This window comes from Musa acuminata, chromosome BXJ1-1 (assembly GCF_036884655.1).
Source record: "Musa acuminata AAA Group cultivar baxijiao chromosome BXJ1-1, Cavendish_Baxijiao_AAA, whole genome shotgun sequence".
NCBI lineage: Eukaryota > Viridiplantae > Streptophyta > Magnoliopsida > Zingiberales > Musaceae > Musa > Musa acuminata.
Window position 1 is genome coordinate 15,018,224 of NC_088327.1, and position 19,974 is coordinate 15,038,197.

General features: G+C 40.2%; 1 protein-coding gene across 1 annotated transcript; it reads left to right on the plus strand.

Moving 5' to 3' along the window:
- The first annotated feature begins 1,510 nt into the window (after nt 1-1,510).
- LOC103995769 (4-coumarate--CoA ligase 1) lies at nt 1,511-8,615 on the plus strand. The gene is made up of 5 exons (XM_009416468.3): nt 1,511-2,631; nt 3,231-3,429; nt 7,110-7,323; nt 7,406-7,508; nt 8,152-8,615. The coding sequence occupies exons 1-5, from the start codon at nt 1,633-1,635 to the stop codon at nt 8,281-8,283; spliced, it is 1,647 nt and encodes a 548-aa protein (XP_009414743.1). The 5' UTR covers nt 1,511-1,632; the 3' UTR covers nt 8,284-8,615.
- Nucleotides 8,616-19,974: the final 11,359 nt, after the last annotated feature.

The following is a 19,974-nucleotide window of genomic DNA, read 5'->3' on the forward strand; positions in this document are numbered from 1 at the left end:
TTGATTTATGATTATAGAAAACAAGAATCATTGATTTCAAAATCATGATCAAGCTTATAAGGGACTAATATATATTAAAAGAAAATTATTAGGATATCTCAAACGACATCTCAACATGATCACATGGAGAAAGAGCAAAAAAAAAAAAACCACAGATCAGAAGCTTGGAATGCGAGTCACATGTTGTGTCTCGCGATTAATACCCATCGATGTTGGGTTCAATTAGTCATAAATTTTTAGCAATTAAGCCAAAGAAAAGTCCTGCACACCTACCAACATGTTACGAGTCTACGGTCGGAAACAATTTTAGTATGTGAATCATCCAAATTATCATTGTGAAACTCGAACAATGACACCACATAAAAGTTTCAAGTGTCATGTGCTTTTTGTTCCTAATGCCGCTCACCACCGACCCCATGCGAAGAGCCTGACCTGTTCGCATCTGGTCGACATGACCATGTTGCGTGTCCCAATAAATTTCTATATCTGATCCCAAAAGTAACCGTGTCAGTGGCGACGAGTACAACGAAAACTTTCTTGCATCAACGTACCCTATACGTTGGGTTACACTATGCCTCTTCTGCCTGTACGTGCGTTATTGGTGTAGAAACTTCAACATCATCTACTTTCATAAGTATTAATATGATCGTCAGATCTATCAGGTGATTGAGGTTGTGGGAAACAAAAAGGAATCCGTCAACACACACCTCCTCTCCCCCCCCCCCCCCCCCCCCCCCATTGTAACCTTTATTTTGCTCCAATTGTTTCCCTTTCCATCTTCGGTCCACATCAACTTCGTAACATTCCCATTAAGTGACGTGACTCGGTATTGCTTCCATAGCCTTAGTTGGTGCTTTGGTTGGACTTAACACGCACAATAATTTATCCCCCGTTGTTGGCGTGTCGGTGTTCGTTATCGTTACGTAAAGAGGAGGCGACCGCCATTTCTCTGCTTCAAGATCCGTGCTGTGAAGGCCTTGAGCAACATGAACGGTGATCGATCATGTGTCTCCGCCCTAAAAAAAGCTAGATGGAGATGGCTAGTCGCAACGCGATGAGAACAAAACGAATCGAGCCCCTCCGATCTCCAATCGACGGCCATGATTCGTCAATGGTTGATGATCCGACGCGTGTGAGTCCCAGAACCAAGCTGTCAACTCGCTGGCACGTCCACGTCACTGTCGCCGGTACCTGCCCTCACCGTCGTCCGTCCGATCGTTGCAAATGGTAGCTAACCGACGGCTTTGATCGCTGTGGCCGGTTCGCTAGGTAAGAACCGGACCCTCGCGCACGCGAACGGAAGGACGGCTCGGCCTCGTGCACACGTGGCGCCATCGCACCGGCATGTGCTATGTCTTCGGCGGCCACCGTTCGTTCATCTAATGCGGCATCCATTCCCTTAGTTCCTGTTTTACCCCTAGTATTTATGGGTAATCCCGACACGTCCTTACCGACTCCCAACTCCCCCCATTCACTCCGCCGGTATATTAGTACCACCTCTTCCCCACCCCTCTCTTCTCCTTTCCTCAGGGAAGGGCGAAGAGAAGAGAAACCAGTAGAAGGAACCCTAGTGCAGCAATTAGAGCTCCTTTCTCGTCTCTTTCTTCTTCTTCTCGTCCAATCGCTACCGGCATGGGTTCAATTGCGCTCCCGGAGGAGACCATTTTCCGATCCAAGTTGCCGGATATCGAGATCACCAACGACATTCCCCTACACACCTACTGTTTCGAGCGGCTGGCCGAGTTCGCCGGTCGCCCCTGCGTCATCGACGGTGCCACCGGCACCGTGCTCACCTACGCCGAGGTCGACGCCGCCGCACGCGGCTTCGCCGCCGGTCTGTTCAGTGTCGGCATCGGGCGGGGCGACGTGTTCATGATCCTCCTCCGCAACTCCCCCGAGTTCGTTATCGCCTTCCTCGCCGCCTCCTACCGGGGGGCCGTCGCCACCACCGCCAATCCCTTTTACACCACCGGCGAGATCCACAAGCAGGCGGCCGGCTCCGGCGCCCGCCTCATCATCACCGAGTCGTGCTACGTGGACAAGATCCGGGAGTTCGCCGGGGAGCGCGACATCACGATCGTCACCGTGGGCGACGGCCCCGCCCCCGACGGTTGCCGCCTCTTCGCCGACCTCATGGGGACGGACGCGGGCGCGCTGTCGGCGGCGGAGTTCGACCCGGACGACGTGGTCGCGCTGCCCTACTCGTCGGGCACCACCGGGCTGCCCAAGGGCGTGATGCTGACGCACCGGAGCCTGATCACGAGCGTGGCCCAGCAGGTGGACGGCGACAACCCCAATCTCTACCTCCACCAGGACGACGTGCTGCTCTGCGTGCTGCCGCTCTTCCACATCTACTCCCTCAACTCGGTGCTTCTCTGCGGGCTACGCGTCGGCGCTGCCATCCTGATCATGCGGCGCTTCGAGGTCGGACCGCTGCTGGAACTGGTGCAGCGCCACAGGGTGACCATCGCGCCCTTCGTGCCGCCCATCGTGCTGGAGTTCGTGAAGAGCCCGCTCGTCGATGGCTACGACCTGTCGTCGATTCGGATGGTCATGTCCGGGGCGGCGCCCATGGGGAAGGAGCTCGAGGACAAGTTCATGACCAAACTTCCCAATGCCCAGCTGGGCCAGGTAAGACTGCAGCCACACCACTTCTTCGGCTTACTTAGTTTGGTAGATTGTCGGTATCGGAAAGGAAAAGATGAAGCTTTTTACGACGCCTTACCCCTGAGTCAACTCACCAACCTTTCCTTCATTTCCCCTGCTCCTGACTCGGTGGGAGACACTAAAGACGGAGGCGACGTGTCCCGCCCACATCCCCGATGATCTCGTGCACTCGTAAGGAATCGTACATGTGTCCCCGTCCTCGTTACTTTGTCAATAATGATGAACCAAGACATGTGAAACGATACTACATCAACCCACGCATTTAGTAGATCTGTCGTCTGATGCAACCCATCGAGCCTCCTTCTTCCTTCCGTCTTGGGGTTCCCAAATTCAATTTGTTTACGCGGTTCCCAAACCGGGACCGGACTCATGTTTATATTATAGCCAGCAAACTAGGAAAGCCAGGTTAAGGACCACCGGATGAGACACTTTCTGACATTTTGCATGGTCGAGTCCAGCTCAATCACACTACGTGAAGTTCTCCTTTGTGTCTGTCTTCTCCTGTTTCTTCTTCTTCTTCTATTGGGTCACTAACGCGTGGGATCTGCTCCAAAACGATGCAGGGGTACGGGATGACAGAGGCGGGGCCGGTGCTTTCGATGTGCCTGGCGTTCGCGAAGGAGCCGTTCGAGGTGAAGTCGGGCGCGTGCGGCACCGTGGTGAGGAACGCGGAGATGAAGATCGTGGACCCCGCGACCGGCGCGTCCTTAGGCAGCAACCAGCGGGGCGAGATCTGCATCCGAGGAGCCCAAATCATGAAAGGTGATCTCACACACACACTCTCTCTCTGTTGTTTTATGATTGATCCCTTGGAATCACAAGTCGCATGGTCTTTACGATGCGGACATCAAGTGGGTCACATGGCCTAGCACATGACGAATCATTGTAGTGCACGTGGGGAGAAGTTTAGAATGAGATGAGATAGGATGGAGACCCCACAGACGACTATAGGCGGATAACCGACATGCGGAGAGCCCTGGAATATATTCCTGTGTTTTATTTTTTATTTATTATTTTTCTTTAAGAAATCCTAATAAATGAAAAACTAACTAACAATCAATATTTCTATTTACTCTTAGAATATTAGTTTATTGGAGTTGTATCTTTAACTTTCTTAATTTTTAATTTTAAATATTTTTTTATGCTTGAAATATTAGTCCGATAATTATGTACTTGATCCATCCATCCATCTTTAGGTTAAGATTCAAATCCTCAAAAGATTAATCTTAAAGATGTTGGTCAGTTTAATTAGTAAAAGATGTTAGAAGATTATGGTTGACTTGTCCCACCAAAATTATTCTCGTAAGGAACATGTTTCTTATGAGAGCAACTCCAATTCTTACACAAAAGATGGTGATTCTACACATAGATATCCTGATTGAAGGATCTCAATGCCATACACAGTCGGGGAGGATCGTCCCCGACTCACCACAGGAAATCATGTTGGTTCCAGTGCCATCATTGTCCTCCACTAACCCCATGCCAATCCGGGGACCACGGCACATCGCTTTGTTGAAATGGACCAGCCAAATGATGGAACCTTCTTAGTATTAAAGAACTATGGCCACTTGCAACTAAAAACAGTGAGTCCATATGACCAAATCATTCTGGCCAAGTTGTTTCTCTGGTCAAAAAAGTATGTGATAGTGGAGTTGTGTTTTGAGATCTAGTAAAATAAGCTGAAATGGAAAGCTTTTGCTGGTGAACAGTTTGGGATGAGTCGATGCATGTGATATTATGTTTGAAGGCAAAGTTTAGCTCCCAAAATCCCTGTTCCAAAGTTCCAATCAAGTGTGTGCTATCCCAAATCGATCAATCATTTTGGTGACAGCTATAATTTAGTGTACTGAGTTAGGTCGGTTCACATGGGACGTATGCTGCATGATGGATATACAATTCAGCTATCCACGTGGCGCTGAATACCATCTTAGGCTGATGGCCACCTTAGAGCATGGTTAAGTCATATGAGGTATTGGCTACTTGTGCTTATTCAATTTCCTGAAGTAAGAAAGCAGCATCATGTGAATCACAAGTCCAATTATTAATGATCTGAGGCATGCTGTTAGCTCCCATTTGGCAGGGTAGTCGTTATTAATTTTCTTAATACTTCTGTCTGAGCCAGCCCCCATTTTCCTCCTAAACATCATAACAATAACAAAAATACAACAGTAATTCTAACATCCTCAAGTTTATCACTACACTAGAAGTAGATAAAAGCTTGAATTATTAGCTTAGACTTGAATATTTTTGGTTAGTGGTTCAGACTCATTAAGGTTAATCGATTGTTTATCATATCAAGCCAAGTTGTGACAATAATAATGTAATATGTATATATATCCACTTTCTTTTTTCATTTGAGATGCATAAACTTATATCTTGTTAATAATAACTCTTAATCTTGACTAATATAATATGCAAGCTTTCTACTTGTTTGGGGAATTTAGGTAACAGTATCAGCTTTGTGGGCTTTCAGTTGGTTCTGAGTGGATCTTACATCTGGTCATACTCTAACGTGAAATTGGATCATCTACCTATTTTTATTTGAAAGAAACACATCATAGATTATGAGATTGCTACTGGTTGGATCTTGCACTGGGTCGTATTTAAAGGTGAAAATTTTGGTAGACAATGTCAGTGATTGAAAGAGGTGCTCGGGCGCTCGCCTAGGCGCTCGGGCGAGGCGAGGCCCGAGCGCCTCGCTAATGTCTCAGGCGGCGCGCTTCAAACAGGCGCCGCCTGGGCGCTCGCCCGAGCCCAGGCGCTGGGCGCTTCGGGCGAGCGCCTGGGTAAACCAAGTGACCGAATTAGGATTTTAGGTCTGGTTCGGTTGTTAGTTGGTTCAATCGAACCAACTAAACCGATATAACCCTTACCCAACCCTAACCCGTTGCTGCTGTCGCTCCCGATCTCGCTGCTCATCGCTCCTGCTCCCGCTGCCGCTGCTTGTCGCTGTCGCTGCTCGCGCCTCCCGTGAGCCCTCCAGCTACTCGCGCCTCCCGCGAGCCTTCCCGCTGCTCGCGACTCCCGCGAGCCCTCCCGCTGCTCGCGACTCCCGCTGCTCGCGACTCCCGCGAGCCCTCCCGCTGCTCGCGCCTCCCGCTCCCTTTCCCTTTCCCGCTGCCGCTGCTTCCTCGTTTCTCTGTCAGGCTCAGTATACAGTATACTCTTAATATTAAGTTTATTTGAATTTTGAAATGATTAATTTTCAATACTGTTAATAGATTAATAATATATTATTTTGATTTTAATATTGTTAATTTTTATCTTGATGTAAAATTTTATTGTTTTGAATTTTGAAACTTTTTGTTAATGTGACATTGTGATTTTGTATCTTAGATTTTCTTAATTTAATAGCATATTTTTATTTAAAATTTTAAATAATTATATTTATTAATTATATTATATATTTTTATATTTTAGCACCTCGCTTCGCTCGGGCGAGCGCCTGAGCGAGCGCCTAGTGCCTCGGGCGTTTTTGGACATTGGCGCCTTTTGGCGCCTAGCGCTTTTTAAATCACTGGACAATGTGCATTTTGGGTCTTCTAAGTTCTACCTACCACATATATGATGACATTTCAAGTGGTTAGCTAATGTGTGGGTATCATCTGCAACATGATATGTGAACTTGAAAGCTAGATATTTCTTGTGCATTTAATTTTGATGTCTACAATTAACTACGTGATTTTTTCCACCAAGGTAGCATAGATTGCATTCTATGCCTATCTCTTGTCCTCATAGTCTTGGTTTGGTGGAACTATTGTAATCAATCATTCTGGGCCAAACTAATCATACTTTCTCTTAACATATCTTCCTGTTTATTATCTCTGGACATATTTTCTCATAATATCTCTTCATTTTCATGTAAAAAGTCATATTTTCTCTTAATATCTCCTATTCATATGGTTTAATTATTTCCCTTTTATTCGTAAGGTTAGACAATTTGACCTATTTTTCTTTTTTTTTTTTCATTTTCCTGTTGGAAATTCTAAATTAGATGAGGAATCTGAACTTATTATTTTTTTCTGCACACCATTTGGACACCAATACCTCAGTTCATTAAGTTCTAGCTTAATCTCAATATATATCACCTGTCTGTTTTAATACTTATGGATCTACTCTTTAGCCCATCTCTCACACACATGATTATTCTCTTGACAAACAAGGTGACGATCATAGTTTACAAGCTCGATCCTTAATTTACGGTCCCCTTCACCATTGCAAACTTTATCAAAATTATTTCTGAGAAAAGAAGGACAAGGATTTGCAAGCATAATCTCACTAATTTGATCTGATAACACTATGGAAAATTGGAGTTGATGCTCTCGAAAGAGAGCTTCCATAATTAGGGAGGTCACTTGTATGACTTGCAACTTTGTACTCCATTGATGCTAAGAGAAGCGTTGCTTCACCAGGGATTATTAATGCATGTGGTAATTATACAGGTTATATCAATGATCCAGAGGCGACAAGGAACACCATAGACAAGGATGGTTGGCTGCACACAGGAGACATCGGGTATGTGGACGACGACGATGAGGTCTTCATCGTCGACAGGCTCAAGGAGATCATCAAGTACAAAGGTTTCCAGGTAGCCCCAGCTGAGCTTGAAGCTCTACTGATCACCCACCCTAACATCGCTGATGCCGCTGTTGTCCCGTAAGTCCTGCAACTCAAACATCACAGTACAGTTCTTCCAGTACAATTCGGCATGAATGAAAAATGAAAATGTGGCTTGCAGGATGAAGGATGAAGCAGCTGGGGAAGTGCCCGTTGCGTTTGTCGTGAGGTCGAATGGCTCGAAGATTTCCGAGGATGAGATCAAGCAATACATATCAAAACAGGTAAAAGCTTCAAGCACTAAACCAAGGCTTATTGTTTGTTAACTAGCAAATGAAAGGGGGTAAAAAGATCAGTAACTTTGATATGAAGAATCAGTCAGTTCTTGATTTTTCATTACATTGCATTAAAAGAAAGAAATAATAGTAATTCTAAATCTCAACATTGATTCAGATCCAAGACAATCTAAATAGATGCGTTTATTAACGGACAATAACTGAGAAGCATGCGACTCAAATTATTTGGCAGGTAAAAATAGTCCAAGAAACGGTTAATATGTATATGGCTTTTAGTGGCCAACAAAAGTAAACATGCAAAACTTAGAACTTGTAACCCTAATTGAAATGGCTACAAACTTGAGAATAAGTAATAGAGATTTGATCCAGTAGGGCTTCAGACTGGTTGGGAGATTGCTATAATTGCAATAAATTTTTAGTACTTGGGCTCCTTGTTTCCCTTGGAGTCTTTATCTCTGGAATTAATAGTAGTTCTCCTTGATTCTTAATGAATTGTTCTTAGGAAGCACAAATTATCTAAATCAAATCACTAATTTTGGAATTGCTTAAAATAGCTTAATTATTATTAATAATACATGATTGAAATTTTATTTTCTTTATAATCTTTGAATTGAATTTTGGATTCTCTCAGGTGGTTTTCTACAAGAGAATCAACAAGGTATTCTTCACGGAAACCATTCCGAAGGCACCATCCGGCAAAATCTTGAGGAAGGATCTAAGAGCAAAGCTAGCCGCCCAATTTCCCATCGGCCCATTTCCATGATCGTCATCGGACCGTCCATTATACCATAGTCCACAGAGTAATCGATATCGTTATAAAGTTCCTTCTCCTTGTGCTCTCATGTGAGGACAAGAGGTCAGTGTAATATTATTATTAGTTGTTGTTCATGAAATATATGCTCCAAGTGAAACACCTACGAATTCTTTTAGACATGGTTTCATGTTGTTCACTAGATAGGTCCTGTCCGTCTTCTCATCTAGCTATAAATTACATTTTATTTGTTTTAAATTTGTGACTATGAGTTTGTATGTTGATATCGATAAGAGATGTCTTTCTTAAATGCAAAGGTCAATACAAGTTGTGTTTATAGTGTATAGTGTTTGTTCTATGAATGCAGCACTGAATTGTTGTGTTTCCTACAACTCCTATGCTCTTCTTTTATGTCAAAAGGGGAACGACTGATTGATCTTTGGAGTGTGCAATGCTAACTTCGTCACATGAATAGTCCGTCATTTTGTCTTCGCATCATTTTTGTGTACTGTTGTTGTAAGTGACGAGGATTGCAGTAGTTTCAGTCGTTTTGTTTGTCATTTTGTGTTCCACAGCTACTACAGAGACTTCGCAGGTCGTTCTGTCGATCCACTTATCAACCTGTGCTGTGGCAAGAAAATTCAAGACCAAAATCGCGGTACGAAATGTTAGCGACTATTAATTAATGTAATTTGTATGCTTTTTAGTTTTATTCATGCCTTCGTGAAGGGGCTCGTAATAGATTTAACAATTCTATTATAGTTAGATTTTATGATCATTTCTGACTTGTAAATATAGCTTATATGTAGTTATCATACAAAAACAAAGGCAAAAACTATCTGAAGATAGAAACCTCTAGACTTGTAACCATCTCACACCGTTGGAACCCTTGAGTGACACATAGCTTCATGGGGTTTCAAGGAAGCTGTCTTAGGTTAGTCCATCCCATAATTCTATAGCAATGTTATAGGGGCACTTGAGCACAAGGATTTTTGTATGTGATAGAGGACCCATTGTCATACAATTATTCATAGCTTATAAAGTTTATCTTTATATTTTGTAGTGATATCAAGCATTTGTTAAAATATCTACTTATGGGATCTCATAGCGTATAAAGTCTATCTTTATATTTTGTAGTGATATCAAGCATTTGTTAAAATATCTACTTATGGGATCTCGAGTTTACGTTTCCACAAAATAACGACGATAGTTTGCTCATGCGTTCGCATGTTTTCTAGTTCAATTTTGATTTTTATTTGCATGTCCTCAGGGGACCATGCGAGATTATATGAAGATTAATTTTTTACGAACGGATACGTAATGACATCATACGATTTAGGCAAAACTAGCTAAGGATGGTATTAGAGTGAGACAAGCACATTAAGAAACACTTAGCATGCAATGTGGGAGACCTAGTTGGGTTGCATGGAGGGCAGTCTATATGCTCAACCGTTTGAGGGAAACAAGTATAGAGATGTAAGAAATAGAGTCACCTAGAGGGGTAGGCATTCGAGATTAGACCCTTCACATGAAAAAGTGTCACGAGAATAAGAAAGTTGGAAAGGACACATAGCACACAATGGTTGAGTTTAAGCTATTTTTGACATCGTCAACCTAACTTGATGATGTTTAATGCAAGCACGAGCGCTTAGCAAAGAATAAGATATACAAATAGGGATAAGTTGATAGTTAGTGAATAAGATCGAGCAAGTGAATGTTGCTATCAATGATGTAAAAGAAAACAGAATAAGTGCAAGGCTTATAACATGATTATGGAGGCTATGTGTGGGAGTTATAGCCTATCTTTCCATCAACTAAGAGAAAATTACTTTGAGAACACAGAGATATTGAAGTAGGTGGTCAAAAGGGGCGAGGAAGTGACGATAAGTCTAAAGGAACTCAACTCCTCGAAAGCAAGCATTCATTAGAATGGAAGTGAACATGGAGGGAGTGTCACGATTTCATAGTGGTAGATTTGTCGATCACAAAGAGAAGGAACATGCATGTGAGATGACAAATCATAGGGCCATAGGCATAAGAGAATGCCATGGTACCATAGGAGCAAGACTTCCATGAAGCAACCGATCCCTTATTCTCATGGAGGGGAGTGTTATAACAGTAAAAGGAGACCGAGGCCATGGAAAATATAATGACAAAATTCAAGTACTAAGAGAAGGCAGAATGGTAATGGCTAGGAAATTTCATAAAACTTATGTTGAAGGACTTCAAAGTAGGGGGACTTCGATCAATGTAGTGGTCATTGACCAAGGAACATAGTAGATAGCATATGGTATTATATCCTTTTCTACTCAGATAGGTAGGGTGACGAAAACGATAGAGAAGATAGTCCCCTTTAAGATGATCAAATCTATCATACACTTGCTCTATTCATGATGAAATTTTGCTATTTTTAAGCAATACTTAATCTAAAAGTTTAATGGCAATGTGGAGATGAATTGTAGTAGCTAACTCAGTATGAGTCCAATACTTCAAGTGCTTTATAAGTGTGAGCAAATGATTGATGAGGGCTAATAACTAGCTTTATACATGAAGTATAATCCTGAAGGAGTCAGATAAAGTCAAGTAACCATGGTTTTCTTAACTTTTGAGAGAATGTATAAAGTTATTTTAGTTATCCAACCGAAGAGCTCTTCACACTTTCAAAAATCCTTCTAAGAGTTTTTAGTGGCAAACAATAGTTGTGAAACCTTTACACCAATAATGATATATTCTACCAAAGGTAACTTATTTATTTTATTTTCTAATAGAGTGATAGTCAAAAGCTAAGATGATCGAAAACTTACTTTGAGGTGACAACTAAGCATAAGAGGAATTCACGGGCAAATCTTGTAGAGTATAAGACCTCAAAACTTCAAATTTTGTTTTGTGAGGCAATGCTCATAAAAATTCTAATAAGTATCCATTTAGTTCAATTGATGTTGAATCTTAGATTTTGATAATGAAATCAATTATAAATTTTTGATCTAATCTATATGTTGAGAAAAGCGTATAGGATTAATTACGATTGCAATAAGACATAAAGCAGGTGTTGTGCCGAAGTCAAGATCGAGATCTCGTTGGGAGTTCAAGAGTTAGTTGGAAGTTCGGACGTTCGTCGAAAGTTCTGCCAGAACCAACCGAGAGGTCCAAAGACTTGCCAAAGAAGCTCATCGAAACTCGCTAAGAAGATCATCGTAAAGTCCAGGAGCTTTGTTGGGAGTTCGTCAGAAGTTCGTTGGAAGCTCGCCGGAAGAGCAATTGACGTACCAGAACAAAAATGCTTTGTCAATTGTCTTAATTATTATAGTTAGTCCATAAATTGAGTTAGGATCGGGAGGTAATCACACTAACTTAACTAGGGGCCATATGGGCCCTTAATAGGGCTGAATTGGGTTTGATTGGACAGCTCATTCAGCCCCATGGCCGACGGTGGCACCGTTTGGGAGACCCAGTCTCCCAAGTGGTTTGGGCGGTGGTACTGCTGGTAATAAATGCTGCCAACAATGGTACCACCCCTGTTAGGTGGTGGTACCGCCCATTAATGGTGGTGGTACCACTAGCATCCTGAAATCCAAGGATTTGAATTTTTTGGCTCCAACTTTTAAATCGTTGGGGCCTATAAATACCCCACCCTTTTCTGCATGAAAGGGTAACAAAGTGTTACTATATGTGTGAAAAATTCTAAGTGTTTGGGGTGCGAAAAGCATTGTAAAAGTGAGAAGAGTTTTTCTCCTCTCTCTCTCTCTCTCTTAGCCTTGTAACCATCTAAGAAAGAGGAATGAGACTTATAAGGGTTGTCTCCTAAACCCGATAAAAAGAGAAAGAGTTGTAAAAGGTGATTGGTCTTCGCCTATTGAAGGAAGGCCTTTGTGGACGCCGGTGACCTCGATGAAGGAGGAATCCGAAGTGGACGTAGGTCTCATTGACTGAACCACTCTAAATTTTGGTTTGCTTTTCCTTTTGTGTAATTTACTTTACTGCAAACCTCCTTGAGCTTCTCCTTACGTTCTTACGAAAGTTTTAAGTTCAACATCTTTCCGAAATGATTTGAATCGAGACGAACTTTATACGAAATTGAAGAATTTTCTACTGCACTAATTCACCCCCCCACCCCCCCTAGTGCCGCTCTTGATCCTAACAATTGGTATCAGAGCAAGGTTCACTCTCATTTGATTTAAAACCCAAGAGAGATGATATTTGTTGGCAACCTAAAGGGTCATTCAATTACACATTCGCCCATGTTTAATGGGACGGATTACATATATTGGAAGACTAGAATGAGGATCTTCCTAATTTCAATAGATTTCGAATTATGGAATATTGTAGAAAATGAGTTTCAAAAGTTTTCTCTTCCAATGAACGATTGAAATGAATTGAAGAAGAAGACTTTCGCTTTAAATGTCAAGGCTATGAATGCCTTGTTTTCTACTTTAGATAAAAACAAGTTTAATCATGTATCTATTTATGAAACAACTTTTGATATTTGGCACATACTCAAAGTGACTCATGAAGGCACTAGTAGAGTGAATGAGTCGAAAATTAATCTTTTAGTGCACACTTATGAGTTGTTTTGGATGAAACCGAGTGAGACCATTGGAGACATGTACACCCGATTTACGGATATCGTCAATGGTCTAAAAGGACTTGGTAAAAGTTTCTCGGATTTTGAACTTGTTAATAAAATTTTAAGATCCCTTCCAAAGAGTTGGGACCCTAAAGTCATGGCCATTCAAGAGGCCAAAGATTTAAATAACTTTTTCTCTCGAAGAACTAATCGGGTTACTAATGACCTATGAGATGACTTGTAATACTCATGAAGAGCTTGAGAACAACTTTCCAAAGAACAGGAAAGATATGATACTAAGAACTCAAGAAGACCACTTGAAAAAAAATTCAAGTGATGAAGACTTTGATAAAGACTTGACACTCTTAGTAAAAAGGTTCAAAAAATTCATAAAAAGAAATAAATTTAAAAATAATACTAAAAATAAAATTGAACCCAAGAAAGAATAAGTGATATGTTATGAATGCAAGAAGTCGGGACACTTCAAGAGTGAATGTCCCCAAGCAAAAAGGAAGCAACCCAAGAAGAAGAAGGCTCTTAAAGCAACTTGGGACGACTCAAGTGCATCTAAAGAAGATGAGCCAACCAACATCGAGCAAGTTGCTTACTATGATGAACTATTAAATATTTTTCATGATTTATTTGATGAATGCAAATCAATTAGTAAAAACAAATAAATTATTAAAAAAAGAGTATGATTCTCTTGTTAGTAATTTTTGTTAGGATCAAGAGCACTAAGAGGGGGGGGGGGGTGAATTAGTGCAGCGGAAATCTTTCTGCGATTAAAACGAAACTGCGTTCGAACGATAAAAACGATTTCTGTGTGAAAGCCGATTCTAAGATTACCTTAACTTAAGATCAAACAAGATGATGTTAAAGTCAATCTATGAAGGCAGTTTGCAGTTATGATGAAAACCAGAATATAAGCGCAAACTGAAATACGACGTTCGTACGAAGAAACTGATTTACGTCTAAATGCTGATTCGTAAATCACTTGATTAGGCGAGATGCAGTTTAAGCAAGGGTATAAAGGCAGTTTGCAGTTATGATAGAAATCAAGACGTAAACGCAAACTGAAATATGATGATCGTACGAAAAAGCAGATTTACGTCTAAACGCTGATTCGGAAAGTGCAAAGCTTGAAACCCGATCGTATATGCGTAGAAAGCAGTAAGCTTCAGAGGAGGTTTGCAGTAAAGATAATATGCTCAAAGTAAATGCAAACCGAGATTTAGAGTGGTTCGGTCAATCTTGACCTACTCCGCTTTTGGCTTCCTCCACCGACGAGGTCACCGACGTCAACTAGAGGCCTTCCTTCAATAGGCGAAGGCCAACCACCCTTTTACAGTTTCACTCCTTTTGACGGGCTTAGGAGACAACCCTTACAGAATTTTCGCTCCTCTCTTTACAACTTAGAACTTGGAAGAACAGAGGGAGAAGAACTTTTGGCCTTTACAACAATTTTGAGCTCTAAGAATCACAGAAAAGGATCAAGATTTCGGTGTAAGTTCATGCCCTTTCAGTGCTGAATGGGTGGGGTATTTATAGGCCCCAACCCAGTTCAAATTTGGAGCTCAAAACTATCAATTCCCGGAATTCCGGGATTAGGCGGTTACACCTCCTGACTGGAGCGGTTGCACCGCCTGGCAGAGCTCGAAGACTGAGCCTCTAGGCGGTGCCACCTCCTGTCAGGGGTGGTTGCACCTCCTGCCAGAGCTCGAAGACCGAGCTCAGGCTGTTGCACCTCCTGACTGAGGCGGTTGCACCGCCTGGCAAAGCTCGAAGACTGAGCTCAAGCGGTGCCACCTCCTGTCAGGGGAGGTTGCACCGCCCAGTCTCGCTCGGAGACTGAGCCCCAGGCGGTGCTACCTCCTGGCTGGGGTGGTTGCACTGCCCAGTCTCGCTCGGAGACTTAGCCTAGGCGGTGCTACCTCCTGGCTTGGGCGGTTGCACCTCCCGCCAGAAATTAGGGTCCGAATGGGTTAATCCATTCGGCCCAATTTGGGTTTTTCAGGGACCCAATTGCTCCAAGATTAAGTTAATGGGATCACCTCCCATTTATAACTTAATCATTGTGCTAATTACGATTTTTCCTAAGACATTTACTGCAACTTGCTCCGGTGCGTCAATCGCTTCTTCCGGCGAGCTTCCGGCGAACTTCCGTCGATCATCCGATGAACCCTCGGTGATGCTCCTGCGGACTTCCGGCAAACTCCTGGACTTGCGACGATCCACTTGGCGAGTTCCAACGAGCTTCTTTGGCAAGCTCATGGACTTCTCGGATTTGTTCCCGCAGAACCTCCGACGATTGTCCGAACTTCCGTCGAACTCTCGAACTCCCAACGTGATCATTGTCTTGACTCCGACGCAACTCCTGTTGCATGTCTTTCTTCCATCGTAGTTAATCCTGCACACTTAAAACAAAACTTTGATCGAGACAATTAATCCTAAGCAATTAACCACGTTGTCCGGCATGTCATTGGTCCCTCGACGCTTTGTCCGATTCTTCGGCGCATCGTCCTCTCCTGCAGCTTATTGCCCAATCGACTAGTTGACTCTGCAACTCCGATATCCTTGGCACAATACCCGCTCTTCTTGGCCCGATGCCTGAGTCCACGGCCCGAAGCCTTCTGTCGATACGTCGACCGATCCACTGGCCCGACGTCCAATCTTCTGACATGTTCCTCCGGCACAACATGATTTTCTTGCTTTAATTGTCTCATCCTGATCAAAGCATCCTGCATCACTCAAAACACAAATTAAATCATAAACATATATCAAGTAGTTTCATCATCAAAATACGAGATTCAACAATTTTAATAGATTAAAAGTTGAGCACAATGATGGTTTAGCTCCATGTATGAAATGTGATGAAGTAAAAATACTTCAAAAGGAAAACTTGCTACTTAAAGAAACCTTAGAAAAGTTTGAGGTTGGTAGCAAGTCCTTGAACATGATCCTTGCCAACAAGGGTCACGTTCATAGAAAAGGCGGAATCAGATTTGTGAGTAGCTCCCACCAAAATCCAATCACCTTTATTAAAGGCCGTACTTTATATGTTTCACCCCGAAATAAATGTAACTTTTGTTATAAATTTGGGCATATAGCTTATCATTATCCATTTAAGAAATGTAGTCTACATAAATTGATTTAGGTTCCTAAAGGAACCATAAAGAATTCTATGTAAAATTATAAGTTAAGCCGATCGATTTTTGAGGCACCCAAGGTCAAATGGGTACCTAAAAATCATCCTTTTTTGTAGAAATGTTTACCATCACAAGCTAGGAGCAAGAGATGGTACCTTGATAGTGGTTGCTTAAGGCATATGACCAGAGATCCATCTCAATTCTCTAAACTCACTAGCATAGACGAAGGATATGTCACTTTCGGAGACAACAACAAGGGTAAAATTATTGGCAAAGGAATCATAGGTAACAAATCTAATTTCTTTATTAAAGATATGTTATTGGTTGATGGCTTAAAGCATAACCTTTTGAGCATTAGTCAATTATGTGATAAAGGTTATATTGTTAGATTTGAATCTAATGCTTGCATTATTGAAAAATCACACAAAAACATATCTATGATTGCCTTAAAATAAAATAATATATATACTATCGACATTGATGATCTTTGTAATAAAATGTGCTTTTCGATTTTGAATGATAATGTTTGGCTTTGGCATAGGAGATTTGGTCATGCTAGCATGAAACTAATCTCTTAAATCTCATCTAAAGAACTTGTAAGAGGAATTCCTCACATAAAATTTGTTAAAGACAATGTGTGTGATGCATGTTAATTAGGAAAACAAATAGAAGGTAGTTTCAAACCAAAGAACCAAATAAGTACCTCTAGACCATTGCAATTGATCCATATGGACTTGTTTGGACCAATTGCTACATCAAGCCTAGGAGGTAGCAAATATGCCTTTGTCATTGTAGATGACTATAGGAGATACACTTGGACTTATTTTTTGGCATACAAAAGTGATTGCTTTAGGTATTTTTTTAAGTTTTGTAAACTTGTTCAAAATAAAAAAGATTTTACGATTTCATCAATTCGTAGTGATCACGGTGGTGAATTTTAAAACCATAATTTTTAAGAATTTTGTAAATCTAATAGGTACAATCACAATTTTGCTACTCCAAGAAATCCTCAATAAAATGGAGTTGAGAAAGAAAAAATAGAAACTTACAAGAAATGGCTAGAACTATGTTAAATGAACATAGCCTACCCAAATATTTTTGGGCTGAAGCCGTAAATACGACATGCTATGTCATTAAATAGGGTTCTAGTAAGACCATTGCTTTCGAAACTCCTTATGAGTTGTGAAATAACAATAAATCCAACATTTCATATTTTAAAGTCTTCGGATGTAAATGTTTTATTTTGAATGAAAAAGATACCTTATGGAAGTTTGATGCAAAATCCGATGAAGGAATTTTTCTTGGTTATTCTTCTATTTCTAAGGCTTTTCGTATCTTTAACAAAAAATCTTTGGTTATAGAAGAGTCTATTCATATGGTTTTTAATGAAGTTTCTAAAACTAAAAAAAAAAGATTTTGATGATGATCTTAACTTTGATGTTTTAAAATTAAATGAAACCCCTTCTCCATCTAACAACTTGAATGTATCTTCTTTCGAAACATCATTACCCAAGGAATGAAAGTATGTAGATGCTCGTCCTAAGGAGCTAATCATAGGAGACACATCAAAAGAGGTTCAAACTCATTCTTCCCGTAAGAATTTTTGTGTAAACGTCGCTTTTCTCTCCCAAATTGAACCAAATGCATTGACAAGGCCTTAGAAAGATGATTCATGGCTTATCGCAATGCAAGAAGAGTTGAATCAATTTGAGAGAAATGAGGTGTGGAAGCTTGATCTGAGGCCAAATGACCATTTAGTTATTGGCACTAAATGAGTCTTTAGAAATAAGGCTAGATTAGTGACCAAGAGTTTCAACTAAGAAGAATGTATCGATTATGAAGAAACCTTCGCTCCTGTGGCACGATCAAAAGCCATAAGGATGCTCCTTGCCTATGTTAGTAGTAATAATTTTAAATTATTTCAAATGAATGTTAAAAGTGCTTTTCTTAGTGGTTTTATTTCCGAAGAAGTTTATGTTGAACAACCTCCCAGATTTGAGAATGATAAATTCCTCAATCATATGTGTAAATTGATTAAAGCTCTCTATGGTTTAAAACAAGCCTCAAAGGTATGGTATGAGAGACTTAGCTCTTTTTTTATTCAAAATAATTTCTCTGAAGGCAAGGTCGATACTATATTGTTTATCAAAAATTTTAAAAATGATTTTTGTATTGTTCAAATTTATGTTGATGACATTATTTTTGACTTTACAAATGAATCCTTATATGAATCGTTTACCAAAAGCACGAATCTAGAATTTGAAATTAGCCTAATGGGGAAACTAACCTTCTTTTTAGACTTACAAATCAAACAACTTAAGGATGATATTTTTATTAGTCAAACAAAATATATATTAGACTTGCTAAAATAGTTTAATATAGATAGTTCAAAGGTTATCAATACTCCTATGAGCCCCTCCACTAAGCTAGACATTGACGAAAGTGGAGAAAGCTTTGATCAAAAAGCCTATAGGAGTATGATAGGTAGTTTGCTATACCTCACCGCAACTAGACCGGATATCATGTTTAGTATAGGACTTTGTGCTAGATTTCAATCTAACCCCAAGCATCTCATTTAAAAGCTCTTAAAAGGATTTTTAGATACTTAAAAGGAACTCTAAATTAGGATTATGGTATCCAAAATCTAAAAATTTTGAATTGCTTAGTTATACCGATGTTGATTTTGTTGGGTGTCGAATAGATAGAAAAAGCACATCCGGAACGTGTCAATTTTTAGGACACACACTTGTCTCTTGGTCCTCTAAGAAACAAAACTCTATTACACTATTCACAACCGAAGCCGAATACATTGCGGCTAGTGCATGTTGTGCATAAGTTGTATGGATGAAAAATACATTAGAAGATTATAAATTTTATCTTAAGAATATTTCTATAAAATGTGATAATACATGTGTAATATGTTTAACAAAAAATCATATTCAACACTCTAGAACTAAACATATTGACACTAGACATCACTTTATACGAGATCTTGTTAATAATCATGATATAATCTTAGAGTTTATTGATACGAAATATCAATTGGCCGATATCTTTATAAAACTCTTAAATGAAGAACAATTTGATTTCAATAGAAGGGAATTAGGGATGTTAAATTGTCTAAATACATAAGTTTGTTGTATTTCTTTTCCGGACTTGGTGACTTCTCTTAATGTATTTCATGAATGGAGCTTTCATGAATTTATTTCGGTTTCATCTTCCTTGATATCAAGTTTACTTTATATCTTTGCTCCATCACTTAATGATGTTTGACATATGGAATTCATTGACGAATGCATCTCTCATGCATTTCACTCTTATAAATTTTTAAATGAGAAATGGATTTGATTTATGAAGGCTTATTCATGGAATTTCCTTTATCCTTGATATGTTGCTTCTTTCTCATGAATTCTTCCTTATTTTTCTCATGAAAGATGAATTTTATGAATTCCAATGGATATATTGATCCATGAAAGATGAATTTTCGTGTGAGATGATTACTTACAAAACGGTGATTTGATTTAAAATGATATTTTGATTCAAATCATTTCATAAATTAGGTTTTTAATGGATTCCTTCCTTACCTTCCCTTCCTTGCTCTTCTTCACGTAAAGTTTTTGATGACAAAGGGGGAGAAGTTGATGGAATCTATCTCTTTAGTATTGAGAACTTTTGAATGTTACCATGCAACAATGCAATATTGATTGGATAAATTAGTGTGAAACTTGCATGATTTTTACCACACTTAGATTGTTGAATTGTTCTTCTTTTTGTTGATGACAAAGGGGGAGAAATAATACCAAAAAATAGTAAATTGATGACAAATTGGCATTGTAAATGTATGCAATGTATCTTATCGTAAATGCTTATCATAAACACTTGTATGCTTTGTGAATGCTTGATAAATATCTTTCATTATGATAAGATATCTTGAGCTTCGCTTGCTATTTTACAATTGATATCTTACTATGGAATGATGAATTGCTATCTTAG

Excerpts from the sequence above, each read along its gene's own strand:
- LOC103995769 (XM_009416468.3), top strand. The coding sequence starts at position 1,633 with ATGGGTTCAATTGCGCTCCCGGAGGAGACCATTTTCCGATCCAAGTTG. Across the intron at positions 3,430-7,109 it reads AGGAGCCCAAATCATGAAAG|GTTATATCAATGATCCAGAG; the intron begins GTGATCTCACAC and ends GTAATTATACAG. Across the intron at positions 7,324-7,405 it reads GCTGATGCCGCTGTTGTCCC|GATGAAGGATGAAGCAGCTG; the intron begins GTAAGTCCTGCA and ends TGTGGCTTGCAG.